Below are 15342 nucleotides of genomic sequence, written 5' to 3' on the forward strand. Positions count from 1 at the left end.
CAATATATATGTTCATATGAACCAGTAATCGCTGTAAATAAGTGTATTTGTATCATTGAGGGATGAAGAGTTTAATGTGTCCCTGACACAAACAGGTAAAATGACCCCACACATCCTGTTTTGTTTCTTTGCGGTAGTTGTGCATCTCTTCGTGGTCATTTTGTTTCTTGTGTGCATCTTTGTATGTGCTTTGTGTGTCTTTAATGCAGCTTTGCATCTCTCCTCATGGTCATTTTGTTTCCATTTGGTGGTTTTGTGTCTCCTGGTTATTATTTAGACTCTGGGATCATTTTGCATCTCTTTATGTTCAAGTCCTTCTGGTAGTTCTGCACATCTTTGTGGTTGTTTTGTGTCTTTCCTGCCATTATGCATCTCTCCTCGTGGTCATTTGGTTTCTTTTGGTTGTTTTGTGTCTATTTGAGGTTGTTTTGTGTATCTTTGAAGCTCTTCTGCTTCTTTCTTCATGACAATGTTTCTACGCGGTTGGTTTGTGTCTCTAAATAGTTGCTTTATTCTTGCTGTGTAGTTGCTTTGCTTCTGTTAGGGGAGGCCGGTGGTACCGCAGGAAAACCCCAAGGTTCAAAGAGTGAGAAGAAAACCATATAAATACCATCAGCTGCCAACGACAGTTATTGACCTGCCTCACAAGTTAATGAGTCAATACATCTGTGAGCTGGAGATCATCGAGAAAATTTCTCTGGAGTAAAGATAATTTGCATTAAAAGAAACCAAGGTACTTCCCATCCCAGAGCGACTGGTGCCACCTGGTCCTGTAAAGTTTCCCAGCAGCGAAGAAAACAAACAGACTTTTCAACTCTCTTTATAAAATATTTATAATAATTCAAGTATTGTTTCACTGATTCCAGCTGAGTGCAGTTCATTTTGAATGTGGCGTTGGTAGAGTCAGTGTGAGGTTAAACATTTAACTCTCCACAAACAGGCCACGTCCTCAACAGGAGTTCTTCTGGGGGGCGACAGCTTGTCCAGTCTTTTAACTCGTCTCTGAGAGCAGCAGCAGTTTCTGGAAGCGATGGCTGCTCTCCGCAGGCCCCAAAGACGCCATCATCTCCGCCACGCTGGGACCTTGCTGCAGGACAGAGGGGAACCGGAGATCGGGGGTGGGGGTCAGTGAAGTAATGCACAACAGACCGCGAAGCAACAGACAGTAACATCTATGTAACGCAATCACAAACAACTTCCTCTTTCCACAGTCCTGCAGAGTTACTGCGGTGAATGAGGCAGTGAAGTCGTTACTAACATTTTTTAACTTTAACCTTCCCGGACCCCGGATGCAAAGGTTTCATGTTTCATTTTAACAATCAAGCAGAAACTTCTAAAAGAAAAGAAAAAAAAGCAGAAACGAAAGTCTCCAAGTGAGCTGTAAAAAAAAAATAATAAGAGGATGTTATTAGTTCCTCTGAGACTAAATCAGACTAAAGCATTACAGTGCAGGTGCAGTAGTTAAGAAAGATAAAGGAGAACATATGTGAACGTGACAAAAAACAAACATGGTCATCTTGGTTTGATTTGTTTGTTCAGGAGAAAAGTTAGAAAATCTCAGTGAGACACAGAGACTGAAACTTTGTCGTGGTGAGATTTCACTTTGGGTCAGGAAAATGGATTTGGATTAAACAGTCCATTTATTTAAGTAAATACTCTTTTTAAATTACTGTCAGGATAAAAAATGAAGATGCTTCCTCCGGTACCTGCAGCCCGCTGAGAGCCAGACGCAGGAGCTTCATCACGTCTCTGTACTTTGTTGCTTTGGTCTGTTTGGACAATCGCTTCAGATCTTTACTGAGCTGATCCAGAGTCAGCTGCTCCCCTCGCTCTTCTATTAATCTGAAAGCACAGAAACAGTCACAATCCTGCTCTAACGGCATCGTGACAAAAGAATAGTGAAGCCCAGGTATGAGCTGATGAAGATGATGATGCCGCGTACTTCAGCATTAACAAGGCAACGTGAGGGGCTTCTGCTGTGAGTGCTGCAACCTGCTGGCTGGTGAAGGAAGGACGGACCCACAGGTACGAATAATTAGGACTCACCAGCTCCTGCAGGGAGGTTATGTGACCCTGCAGAGGGAAGAGACAAGTTTCAGTCTGACAGGACAGACGGACGGACGAGAGGGCAGTAATGACATGTGACCACATGTGATCACCAGTTAGAGAAAGAGTAAAAGGTTAAACAGAAGATTACTGGGTTTGAGATTTTGTACAATAACAAACAATGTCTAAATATTTGGAGGAAAACGCAGATGAAGTCCTGCAAATTGAGACGAAGTAAATTCAGCTTGAATTCACTTGCTTCCCCATTTTGTTTGAGCAGAAAACAAATCAGAAACCTTCTTGTTTGAGATGAGATGATTAATAGACAGATGTTATTGTGGAGAGATTTCTGCCAAACTACAATTTCCACTGGGCAAACCAGTGAGAAGTGGAAGATTCTGTGGTTTCTCCCCTTTAGGGGTTATAGATATAGAAATTCCTCCAGTTGCACAGCAAACATATAAACCCACATTTATCGTGTTGATGTGTCCTCTTCATTTTTACCTTACGCAGCTGCAGCACCCGTCTGATATAATCCTCATGTAGGACGTCTTGCTCCTGGATCTCTGTCGTGTACGTGTGCTGGATTTGCCGCTGCAGATCTTTAATCAGCAACGTGCACTGATCCTCGTCTTCAATACGCTGCTGCAAGTGGATTCTGTCACGATTACAGACATTAATGTGAATAATAAAGTCTTAACGGGCAGAAATACCTTGTTGTCTGACTCCAGCGTTACACAGATGAGAGTGATGATATAAAACAGACGAGAATACACGGAGGGACCGACGGTTTCTGACTTGCCTGTTGAACTCTGGGAGTTTCTCCAGGTCTAACAAAGCAGAATGAGTTGTGATCTTTGAGGGATTGAACTCGGAGATCAGCTCGTCTATCCTCCTCCCCATTCGATTGGCTGTGAGGAAATATGACGACTTAAGACGCACGCAAATATTCCCGATTACAGCAAAATATGCAGAGCTGATTTCAGAAGATCTACAGGTGAAAACCTCTCTCTCTCTGATAACGTCTCCGTCACTCACTGTTGAATCCGGAGCCACAGTTGGTGGTGATATCCAGCAGAGCGTCTGGCAGGACCCCGTCCCTCTGGAAGCTCTGGACGAAGATATCCCCCTGCCTCTTGGACAGTTTACTGCCGTCTTTGTTCATCAGGAGCGGCAGATGTCCAAAGGCGGGCGGTTTCCATCCGAGCGCTCGGTACATGAGGAGATGTTTGGAGGTGGAGATGAGCCACTCGGAGCCTCGCAGAACGTGGCTGATCTTCATGTGATGGTCATCGACGATGTTCGCCAGGTGATAGGTGGGAAAACCGTCGGCTTTGATCACCACAGGGTCCCCCTCCACCTGCAGGAGAGGACAGAGGGTAGGAAACGCTTTTTTTGAGTTTCATCTTTTTCTAGAAACAGAAAACTGTGGTGAGTCATGATTGCAATATCATAATACAATTAAATGAGTATATGTAAAGGCAAAAATACATTTAAAACACCCTGCAGTTATCTGAGAAACTGGGGGAATTATCTATCTATCCTACATCAGTTAATGTGACTACCAGTAAAGCAAAGAGACATTTAGATGCTGCACATTTCAAAAATCCCCAGAAACCCGACCTGAGCCACTTCATGACGATTCCATCCGAAGATCAGATCCTGAAAAGGCTCGACGCCGGCTTCCAGACGAAACCTGACCACATGCGACGTCCCCTGATCCAGCTTCTCCTGGACCTGGTCGGCCCGGAGGTGACGACACCTGTTGTCGTACCTGCACAGAACACAGTGAACATCTTAAAGCAACACTATGTAAGTTTTACTGAGCACCAGCGCCCTCTGCAGCCACACATGGTGATTAAATCTGATGGAATTAGTCACCGTGGCGTCTGTCCACTCCTCAAAGCCTCTTTCCTCAGCAGCTCCAGTCTCTGTGGGCTGCAGAAGCAGTGGTAGGCGTCGCCGCTCTGCAGGAGCTCCTGGGCCGTTTGACTGTACAGGTCTAATCTGTGAGACTGCAGATATGGGCCGAGCGGCCCACCTCGACGAGGACTCTCATCTGGAGGAACACCTGGCAGACGTGAAAATGGTGACACACGAAATGAATAAACCTCTCTTACACTGTATTATCTGACTTTATAGTGATGATTCACAATCACAGCGTCTCCTACCAGCCCACTCCAGCATGTCCTCTATGGACTCAGCTGCTCCCGGTACCAGTCGGCTCTGATCCGTGTCCTCCAGTCGCAGGACGAAGGCACCTGCGTATTTCTTTGCGAAGATGTAGTTGTAGAGAGCAGTTCGGAGGCCTCCAAGGTGCAAGAAGCCTGCAGCGCAAAGCATCATGGTCAGGGGGACATCGCACTGCTGAATAAAGAATATCTAAAACAGACAGTATTGGCAAATCTGCACTTCTGGTTTGGTGCTCTTTTTGCATGATCAAAGATAAAGCAGTATGTTAGACAGTTTTTATCCTGCAGGAGACTGGAGAAAGACACAAAATGGCTCCAAATGGTGTGTTTGTGCCTCTTTGTCGCTGCTCTGTGAATCTTTGTGCTTGTTTTGAAGTTGTTTCAAGTCATTTCTGAATCTTTGTGATCAGTGTAAGGTTGTTTCATATCAATTTGTGGGTATTTTCCATCTCTTTGTCATCACACTCGGCCTTTAGTGGTTTACTTACTTTACTTTCTTTAATATTGTGAGATTTTTCATTACTTTACAGTTTTCCCAGGGAATCATTTCATGGATCTTGATGAAAGAAAAATCAGGCAGATTGAGGGAACTGACTGTTGGGCCCGAGAGGAGATATGTGCCATTCTAGTTTGAAGTGGTTGTGAGTCTCTCTGCGGTAGTTGTGCATCTTCCGTTGACATTGTGAGTCTCTCTGTGGTTGACAAGTATCTCTGTGGTCAACGTGTGTCTCTTGACAGAGCTCTTTCACTTTCAAACGAGAATCATCAACAGTCACTTTATACGTAGGCCCACGAGGTCAGGAGATCTTCTAGCCTCTGCCTAACGTATTGAAAGTAATAATGAGGCTTTCCAAGGTCAAAATGGAACCTGCAACATTAACAGGTCAACACAAAACATTCGCAACATTACAGCAAGAGGTGTAAATAATGAAACACAGAGATTTCTGTAAAAGTAAGTTTTAAGACAAGATTTTAAAAGTAACAAAAGCAGAGTCAGCTGATCCAATAGTGTGTGAAACGCTGCTCCAGAGCCGGTGAGCCAGAACTGAAAAGGCTGGATCCCCTCCAGTCTTTACCTCGGACTCGGGGACAGTTGAAGGACCAGCAGACCTGAGGAGCCGGTCAGGTCTGAGCAGTCAGGAGCTCACTTATCTTTTTTAAGGTTAATTCTAAAAAGAAACTGGAAGCCAACGAGGAGAGGCCAGTTTGTCTCGTCCAGTATTGAAGCTGCTGAATGATGTGGAGCTGCTCTGTTGCTTTAAAGTTGAGGCAGGAAAACAAAAGGCACAACTCTCTGTATTGATGAAGGACACAACTGATCTTATTCTGGAAATATTCCCCAGGTGATAAAAAACATGACTGGACAGTTGTTTCTTACGTGTCGTTACAGGCATAATAATTTACAAAATAATAAATGTAATGTGTGGCTGACTTCATATTGGGGTCGAGGGGCCTGTGAGTGGTTGTATTTGATGACAACGTCTGTGTTGTTTGATTTAAAATGTAACTTTAATAACCTCATACTTTTGTCCATGTATCTCTTATATATTATAAGATATATTATATTATCTTATGTTTTTATTATTTCAAAATGTACATGTGTATCTAAACGTATAGACCGAAGCTGGGGGTCGTACCTGTGGGACTGGGGGCAAACCGGACCCGCACCTCCCCCTGAACCGGAGCCTGAGCCGAGGAGCAGCATCTTCTAGCGGCCGCGTCCAGCCTCCTGTGACTCCCCCCCACCACCACCACCTCCACCCGGTTCAGGCGACACCACCGACACGACCTCAGCAGCAGAACCGACATGACGACAACACGCTGCGGTCACAGGACACGAGCCCGCGCCGGTCAACGGGCCGGTCAACGACACGTCACCTCACCGGAGAGAAACATGGCGATAAACCCGCACGACGTGAAAAATAAAGTTTTATCCTTCACGCGTTTCAATGTTTTGACTCGAACGGGATTCACTCCATTGATGATTTGACTCTTCCTCGAACCCGGAAGAAGACCGGAAGAAGAACTGAGCGAGCGAACAGCCCACACTGCCACCTAGCGGACATTTGTATTACTACTTCTGGTTTCCTCATGGGGCTGAGCAGTAAAACAATATAAATAATCACAGAAATGTAAATGTAATTAATAACAAAACAATACAAATAATAATAGTGATATAAATTAAATTAACAGAAAAACAATACAAATAATCACAGCCATTTAAATTTAATCAATAGAAAAACAGAAATAATCATAGAAATAAAAATGTAATCAAAAGCAAGACAATAGAAATAATCATAGCAATGTTAATTTAATCAATAGCAAATCAATAAAAGTCTTTTATATATATCACAAACAGTGCAATTCAGTTGTCTTTCCCTCATGAAAAGACAACTATGTTAGACATTTTCCCTGGTGAAGACTGGAAGCTGGTTTAAGGCCTTAGGCTGAAAGATGGTGGACCACAGGTCTTGTAATATTTTTGATGAAGCTGATCGTTCACAGTCAGACAGTCATACTAAAACCTGCAGGAACTCTTCGGGGAAGCAGCTAGAGAATTGGCTCAAGCCGAGGCTGTTGAGGGAAATGTCATATGATGCAGAGAGCTGAGGAGACTCAGAGGAAAACACCGTGCAAACTGGTTTCGACTTCTTGCCAAGTCGCGTTGTCACATCTCACATCCCATGAGTCATTTCTTCTGTAAGCAAGAAAGGTTCTGCTGCAATGATTTCTAGAAAAGGGTACATTTAATAATAAATAAATACTTTATTTCTATAGCAAATTATCAGCAAATTAAAATTATATAAAGATAAAAACTAAAAAATGTTCCTCAGTTAAACTATTCAATAGTTGTTGGGCCCTGTCAGCTTTGGTTTTCTGTCAAACGAAATTTATGTAATGTTTCTCTTTTGCTAGATATCATTTCACAAGTTTTGAGAGAAAACACAAAGATAAATTCCTAAAGTTACATCACAAAAACACACACAAAGGTTAAACACTCTGGTTTCTATACATTCGCTAAATATTGTTCCAACTGTAATATTTCCGCATGTATAACTGATACGACTGTTAAAGAGTTAAAATCAATCTCATTATTATATCTCATTGATTTATTATATGTCATGATTTCAGACTTGTAATCAATCACACCTGTGACACACAGTAACCTCTGAGTCGCCGGAGCCGAGCAGCACCTGTGGAACAGCTGGTTACATTTCTCCTTCATTTTCTCATTTTAGTTCCTGTTGTATCGTTCACGTCTCAGCTCCGTGTCAGTGAATCTTTAAACTGGACCAATCCATCTGTAAAATACTTAATTCACTTTGTTAGAAGCCTCAGTTCCACAAACCAGTCTAACTTGATGTGCTTGAACTAAATCTGTCTAGTCATGTGATGGGGACTTCAAGTTGTCATTTTCGTGCCAAAGGTAATAGGGTAAGTATCCAGGAAGTCATTGTGATGCCACACTGTGTGTGTGTGTGTGTGTGTGTGTGTGTGTGTGTGTGTGTGTGTGTGTGTGTGTGTGTGCACATGCACATGCACATGCACATGCACATGCACACAAATACCAAAGTCTCAGTGTAAAACAAATAAAAACACACATGTACAGAATGAAGCACGGAGGCTGAAAATAAAGTCAGACTGAATTCACACCAATATTTATGCTACGTTAAACACAACATGGTTTATAGAGGCTTTTATTTCCACAAACAAACACCAGGGAGGTGTAACCTGCTCGACATGAACCTGAGGTAACTCGACACCCGGCGTCTCTTTCTGACTTTCTTTCCCAGGGGTGCGTTTCGTACTCACACACAAGCCGAGCGAACATGCATTCAACACAAAAGTCAAAGCAGCACTAGTCGTGAATACAGCAGTTGCAGAGCGGTTCAGGCCAAAAATGTAGAAGAGCAGGAGGCCTGGTCTGCCATCGTCCCCTGTGTTTCATCACAGGACAACACGCCCTGAGGTGAGAGGCGTCTCACTGCTGCACCTGTGCCTCAGTGTCAGGAGAGAGAGAGAGAGAGAGGGAGACTCACACAGACACTTACAGCACCCGACAGACTCCGGCTTCACACACGATTTGGTAAGAGACTCAGCTTTGATTTCATGTCACTGGCTGGTTTTTACTTCCATGTTAGATTTTGTTTCTGCCGCCTGAGCAATCACATCAGCAGCTTTTAAACTTACCTCTGTACATACATGTCTGCTCCCATTGATTGGTTTTTAATCTTGTTTGAAAGAGTTCATAAAGAACATAAGGGCCTGGGATGAAGTCATGCAGCACAGGACCTGGTTTTACTGTGATAAATGTGAACGGATGAGGCTGATAATCAGTTGTATAATCACTTAAAGTACCAGAGTCTGCTCCGCTCTGTTGTGCGAGCGTGCGTCTAGCAACAACCTGTCGTTTGGGGATTTCAGCTGTTGGGAATAATAAGTTCTGCCTCATTACACCGGGTTTCACAGGAGCGCTTATATCCTTATACTAATATAAAGTGGGAAATAGGTGACTTTCTAGATTACCCTTAGAATAAAGAATGATGAATATGTGTCGCTGATTAAATCACTGCTAATAATAAATGAAGAAGACATAAGCTACAAGTCTGACATTCAAATACGTTACTGAAGTAAAAGTACAAAAGTAGTAGAATTAAAACATTGGGTATTAGATTTGTGGCTTAAGCATCTAATTATTTTACTTTCGTTTTTTAACTCGTGAAATGTACGTGGTCAACAATTAGCATGAAAAGTAAATGAACGTCTTCTTTCATGTATGTTTGTATGTTCTTATGTCAAGTTAGAAATTAAAAAACCAAAACTTTAGTCCAAAACAGTTCAAAATGTACAATATTTGTCCACTGACAGAAGTGACATCGAATTATAAAGTAGAATAATTTGGAAAAACCTGAGCAGACGTGTTCAGTTCTGTCAGAAACTGGATTAAACACATTGAAACACACAAAACAAAAAAAAGGTGAAACCAACACATATTTAAAAAGATGGTGGCATAATATCACTTTGACATAAATGTGATTATATGTAATATTTACATTTATGATATTGGACATATTCTTTGAGAACCTTTTTTGTGATAAACGTTTTCTGTGATGTAATCTCTTCTTCATGGACTGCATGTAAAGATGGACGCCATGACAGCTCCTGTCAAAGTGAAGCCAGAGCGTCTCCCCTAGCGTTTATCATAAACCCCTCCTCCTCCTCCATGTTAATGGATGGGACATGGTCAAGATGAGTCAAAGTACACGTCGTATATATTCTTATCACACTGATATATGTCCAGATGTTCATTTTTTGGATAATCCTTAGTTTTGATTAGTTATTTGATGCTATTTTGGCTTCACTTCTGGATGATGGGAGGAAGTGGAGACTTGTCGTCCATCTTTATTTACAGTGTGTGGTCCTTTTAATGATTTCAAATAAGCTAAACTAAATAAAAAGAGTTTAAAATTACGACTTTAACTTTATACTTCAACAGAGAAACTGCTCTACAACCATATTTCAATAGATTTGATCTAGATTTAAATGTTCCCCTTCTCCTCATCCTCTTACACAATAGATTAAAAATCTCAAAGAGAGAAGGAAACGTGTTTATTCTGTGAACACGTGTGTGGAAGTGGCCGACGTCAGTGAACCGGCCTTATCGGACAAATAGTTTCAAACCACTCCAGCTTTGGAGCGAGCGACGCAAAGAATCTGGCGCTGTTTGTCGTTCACCTGCCGCAGTTACAAATCTATGTATAGAATCAATAATCCTGAGCAAACACCGAACTCTTTTTTCTCCTCAACCAAATATTTGCTCTAACACAAAGGACGTGTGGGTGAAAGTGTAGGGAGGGAACCCACTATGTGTGTGTGGGGGGGGGTGCATGTGTGTAGTTAATAAATACGTATAGAATACACAAAAAATATCTGTGTAAGAGTAAAACATTTGTAAGACATTAGTCTCTTCCTATAAATCGCAAAGAATTAACGTTGTCTTCATACGATCTGATTTAAACTCACTTGTTAATACACAACTTCAAATTTTCAAGAACATAAACAACAAATGATTTTCTCCTCCAGGACAACGTTGATCTTTCAGGTCCTAATGATGATGAATTAGATTTTCTATTATTCTCATTAGAATAAATCTTATCTACTGAGAAACACTTTTTCTCTGTTGTGCCATAAATTTCTTTAGAAAATCCTCATTAGACAGGAATCCTCTGTCATTGTTCACTTATTTTGTTTCTTGTTAGTTTTCAAGCAGATTGAGAAATAGTGTGTGTGTGTGTGTGTGTGTGTGTGTGTGTGTGTGTGTGTGTGTGTGTGTGTGTGTGTGTGTGTGTGTGTGTGTGTTTATTCGTTTTTTTGTTACCTCTTTAGGACCTTTTTCAGTTTACACACTAACCTTATCAGGACCGGTCGACCTCCTGGGGACCCAGAGTCTGGTCCTAATGAGCTTTATCAGTTGTGAGGTTCTGGTGAAGGTCAGAGGGAGGATGTGACCTGTGGTTAGGTGAAGGTTTGGGTTAAGCATGAATTAGTCCTGGTTAAAGTTTCGGTTAGACAGTCCACAATGAATGGAAGTCAACGCAGTGTCCTACTAACTTCTGTGTGTGTGTTTCTTTGCTGAGTCTTTCGTGTTGCTCGGATAATTGATTTTACTACTGAAGAGAATTTTGTTCAAACATCTGTGAATGTCCATGCTTTCACAGACACACCTTTTATACCTAAAAATCTAAACCTGACATTAAATAAATAGAAGTGTTCACTCAGACACATTCTGCTGTTTGTGGCCTGATAGATTTAATGGTTGATATAACGCTCCCTCCTCTTCATCGTGCCTATGAGGTGATGTCATTGATAATAATCATAGATAAGAGTTGCGGGGGTGTTGCAGCGACGTTTAAAAAAAACAGTATTTTTCCATCCCAGTCGTGGACTCAGCGTCTCAGTGATCGCAGGTTCACGGTTCGTGTTGCAGCATTCTTTCCTCCCGAGCATCTTTTGTCTCATCACCTTTGTCCTCCTGTGGCAAAGGTCAATTTGTGCCTGGATAATATCCGACAGCCACTCCCTGATTTGTATCTGCCGCCACTGAAACAGGTTGAAGCTTTAATCCAGCAAGTGAATACGTTATACAACGATGACAGTGACTAAGAAAAAAAGTTTGTTGTGTAAAGAAAGGAAAAGACTATTTATTTTATATAAATTGACCTTTGTCATTATTTTAAGGGAGCAATAAGTGGTCCTGTATGTTCCCCTTATTAATCCACATCTAAATTTTATAAATCCAGATTTTTTATTTGGATCGGCACCAGATCACACACACTCATAGACGTCGGTCCCAGTTTTATATCATTTTTTTCGTCAAGATCCTGAATTATTGTCTGAAACAATCTCACCACGTTAAAGAAAGAGGAAACAACAATCTGGGATCTGCCCCCTGATCCGGATCTGGAGCAAAGTTCAACAGGTTCTTCCCTGAACCACATCCTTCCAAATATCCGCCTGGTGATCTTTGCGTAATCATGTCAGCTGACGGAAAAACTAAATCGTCCTTGGTGGAAGTGACTAATTCGTTAAGCACTTGTCGTTCTCATGCAAAGATGTTTGGTGATGTAACGTTTTTGCTCTTGTATAAACAGAATTCACGCTGTGATCCTCCTCCTAGAACCCGTAGACACATCTGTGTCACCTGCTTTCTCTGATTCCCTCCCCAGTGATTTTCAGCACAAAGGCCCCCGTCCCATGAGAGTCGTCACATCATGAGATCACGCTGCCTGTTCCTTCTCATTTACCTTCTGGGAAGCGTCTTTGGTAAGATCACATTTTGAAGTCTTTTCTTATCCAGACACATAGGGAACACCTGGTGATATTCTATATTTTCTCTTATTGTCAGCTTGTCTCATTAAAAGTTTAAAGTCACATTTGATCCTGCTTTTGTCCGTGCTGTTGTAGCTCAGTGCCCCAGAGCTCAGGTGTACAAAACCTGTTAAAAACACAAAGCTATTTATATAAACCGGCCTGGAAGTGTCACTCAGTCCCTCATACACCAAGCTGCTGCAGGAAACCACAGAGTAGTCCCCTGACAAATGATTCCTACCTGAGAAACATTTCCTGTAAATCCTCAGTGCCCAGAAAACATTTAAAGAACTGCTGTTCTGTTGGTTTGGCTCTATTCACTGTTTGTGAGAACAAAAGCAAGTCTATGCAATCGCGGCAGCCATATTGTTCCAAGGATAAAGAGGATATAACGACAAAAGGACAATTTTTGTCTCCACCTCTAATTTAACCCCAAATCCTACAGTATAAGGAACAAGATATAACAGTTAATAGTGTTTGTGGGAAGGAAATTCAGTGTTTTACATAAGATCACAAAAAAATGTCAAAGCAACATGATTAGTTTTAACTCTGGGTACAGAAAGCAGACCGGTCCCATCTGACCTGAAGCGACAGGATGTTCACGTAGCAGCAGAAATGTCTTTTGGCCATTTTCTCCATCATCACCAGCCTTAATTAACCATGATGCACTGCAGCCTTTCGTTTTATATATGTATAACTACTAATTTAGCTCAGATGCAGATTTGTAAAGTCATTTTATCTCAATATAAACAAAATAACAGGTGTGAGAGATGCCTATTGTTCAGTCCGCTCCCTAAATTACAAAGTAAGACTGAAACCGAAATAATGTAATAATATGACAAAGACCTTCAGGAGTGAAAGTGTCCTACGTCTCTCAGGATCTCGTCTCAGCTCTAACAATCAACTTTGTCTTTTTCCCAACAGGGCAATCAAGCGCTAATAGGTAAGACCAGGAAGTTCTATCATTACAGTAGTGCATCATATTTTCTTTTAAACTTTTCTTTACAACATTATTTCCCTCTGGTCTCAATTTAATGATCACTTACTTTTATCTTTTATCTTGTAAATCTACAGAAATGAATCCTGCACTTCAGGAGAAACCTGTGTTCCGGTGAGTGAAGCTGACGCTTATTATTATTATTACAGTTTAAATCTACAAACACACACTGCACCAGAACATTTAGTTTTGTCCTACTTATCTGCTTTTATAATCAATTCACTCCCAAAGCTACAGGTGTTTAACGTCACGTCCTGATTTAATCTGTTCATCGAGGATCATTACTCAGATTGTTTCTGAAGAAGAAACGATCAGACAGCGACTTTAAAGACGTTACAAGTTGTGATTTAATGTGGATTTGGTGTGTTTTTTATTATTCTAAGCTGACATAATAAAGTGATTATAGGCTAAGTGGGTTTTTGCTTTAGCTTACTTACCAATCCAGCAAAATCGTTCACAAGTTCACAACAACAGGAAAATGTCTGCAATGTGTGGGGGGGGGGGAGGTGGCTACAGAGCTGCAGAAGACGTTCAAATCCCACTGTGGAAAGTTTTTGTTTCCAAGTCGACATCTCCGACGGGATGTTCTGCATGTTTGGTTCCTCGATTTCCTCCCGGAGTTAATCTTTTTCTTTTGGAGCAACTGACTCGGACACTTTCAAACTCGTGGCTTGCTTGTGAATGTGTTGTCACTGCCCTGGAATTCTAGGAATGATTTGAATGCACCGTTACAAAACTGCACAAAAATCCCATTCCAATGACATCAAGATCTGTTTGTACCTTGAACGCATCGTTGCCGCACTGAGATTGATCAAATGTTACCTTCACAGAGTTTATCAAAACATCTGGTAGTTTTAAAGGTGTGGACGGCACAACGCCAACACCAGAACAATGGCCTGGATGTGCCTGCGGCGAATACCAGTGCACTGGAGTCTATCATGTCGAGGGTTGTCGGACATGATGTTGTTGTGACTTGTTTGTCTTTGTTGTCTGTGAGATGTTTTGTTTCTGCTGCGTACAACTACATCACAGTTTTAATGTCTGATGAGGTGGTAAGCAGCATGTGACAGTCACCATTTCAGAGTTTACTCGTCTTTTGGAAAGACAACTGAATTTATCAGGCCCCCAAATTCATTCCTTAGAAATTGTGTAAATAATCCGGTAACCATAGATGTGTGTGTGTAGCCATGTATTGTCTGGAGCCTGTTTTCATTCAGCACCAGTGAAACAGCAACCAGCCACAATCTGTCCGGAGAATCTGTTCCCACCCTGACTTCTCATTGTGAAGCACATTTCCACACGCTCATGGATGTTTCCTGTATATAAGAAGGTTTATACGTCCAGAAACAGCTGCAGCTCTTTGACTCACTGCTGGTAAAATGGAACAAATGATCTGAATCAGCTCAAATACATTTTCTTAATGTAAATAACGCGAATATGGCATTTCTAGTTACCTTTAAGATGATCGTTCCACCCAGTGGGTTATATTACACGCTTCTAAAATAAAACGCTGAACTTTAAAACAGAGCTTTCCAGCCTTTTGTGGCCTCTGACGTCTTTAAAAATCGTGCATTGTCTTGTTTTAAGTTTCAATTGTCTACGAGTTAACAGCTCCAACAATAAGTTGTATAAAATCGTTGCCTCCACATCTGGCTGCTACCACAGTAACATGCTGCTGACACAAAGTATATCAGCCCTCCGATCAGTATTTGTACTTTAATACTCAAACAAAATCTTTCATTGCTCTAATTTGTTATTGCTCAAGTTTTCCTCTTATCATTCATTCCCAGGGCCGGGACTCCACCTCGCACTTCCTCCGCTGTGTGGGGCTGCCATCGAACGACACGGGCAGGGACCACGTGCGCAGACTGAAAGACGTGCTGGAGGCCGCGATGGACGTGTACACCTTCATGGTACGGCTCAGACAACACCACACAACACAACACCGCAGGAATGTGCCAGTGAGCACGCAGCTGGAGGAATGTCGTCTTGTGTTCCAACCTGACCAGTCGGTGCTGTAAGGCAGTTTCTCATGATGCGACAGTCAGACTTTCCACACTGTCACAGATCAGTGAGAGACTGTTCTGGAACTGGAGGTTGATTGGTTGATTGATTTTTATTTATGGATTTAGCAGAAAATAAGAAAAAGGAAACACATTGGATTACATCTTAAAGTGAAAAAACACTTATTTCCAACATGGTGCCAAGATGTCGAGACAAAAACAAACACACAAAAAC

General features: G+C 41.7%; 2 protein-coding genes across 2 annotated transcripts in view; one reads left to right on the forward strand and one right to left on the reverse strand.

Annotated features, from left to right (window-relative positions):
- Positions 1-815: 815 nt before the first annotated feature.
- Positions 816-6259, reverse strand: ears2 (glutamyl-tRNA synthetase 2, mitochondrial). The gene is made up of 10 exons (XM_035145727.2): positions 5876-6259; positions 4218-4373; positions 3928-4117; positions 3670-3820; positions 3085-3406; positions 2849-2957; positions 2551-2704; positions 1943-2073; positions 1707-1842; positions 816-1087 (listed from the first exon to the last, which is right to left on the reverse strand). The coding sequence occupies exons 1-10, from the start codon at positions 6045-6047 to the stop codon at positions 992-994; spliced, it is 1617 nt and encodes a 538-aa protein (XP_035001618.2). The 5' UTR covers positions 6048-6259; the 3' UTR covers positions 816-991.
- Positions 6260-8093: 1834 nt separating this feature from the next.
- LOC118122327 overlaps positions 8094-15342 on the forward strand; it is a 30168-nt gene continuing 22919 nt past the window's right edge. The window contains exons 1-5 of the mRNA XM_047342395.1: positions 8094-8325; positions 11966-12062; positions 13032-13050; positions 13182-13218; positions 14895-15017. Of these exons, the coding sequence (XP_047198351.1) occupies positions 12011-12062; positions 13032-13050; positions 13182-13218; positions 14895-15017 (231 nt within the window). The 5' untranslated portion in view covers positions 8094-8325; positions 11966-12010. The remainder of the gene's footprint in view (positions 8326-11965; positions 12063-13031; positions 13051-13181; positions 13219-14894; positions 15018-15342) is intronic.

The sequence above is a fragment of the Hippoglossus stenolepis genome, chromosome 2 (genome assembly GCF_022539355.2).
Source record: "Hippoglossus stenolepis isolate QCI-W04-F060 chromosome 2, HSTE1.2, whole genome shotgun sequence".
Taxonomy (NCBI): Eukaryota; Metazoa; Chordata; class Actinopteri; order Pleuronectiformes; family Pleuronectidae; genus Hippoglossus; species Hippoglossus stenolepis.

Bases quoted from the DNA above. Each gene is read 5' to 3' on its own strand.
- ears2 (XM_035145727.2), bottom strand. From the start codon at position 6,047: ATGTCGGTTCTGCTGCTGAGGTCGTGTCGGTGGTGTCGCCTGAACCGG. The intron at 4,374-5,875 runs GTACGACCCCCA...TTTGCGCTGCAG, and splicing joins GTTTGCCCCCAGTCCCACAG to GCTTCTTGCACCTTGGAGGC. The intron at 1,088-1,706 runs GTACCGGAGGAA...TCTGTCCTGCAG, and splicing joins TGGCTCTCAGCGGGCTGCAG to CAAGGTCCCAGCGTGGCGGA.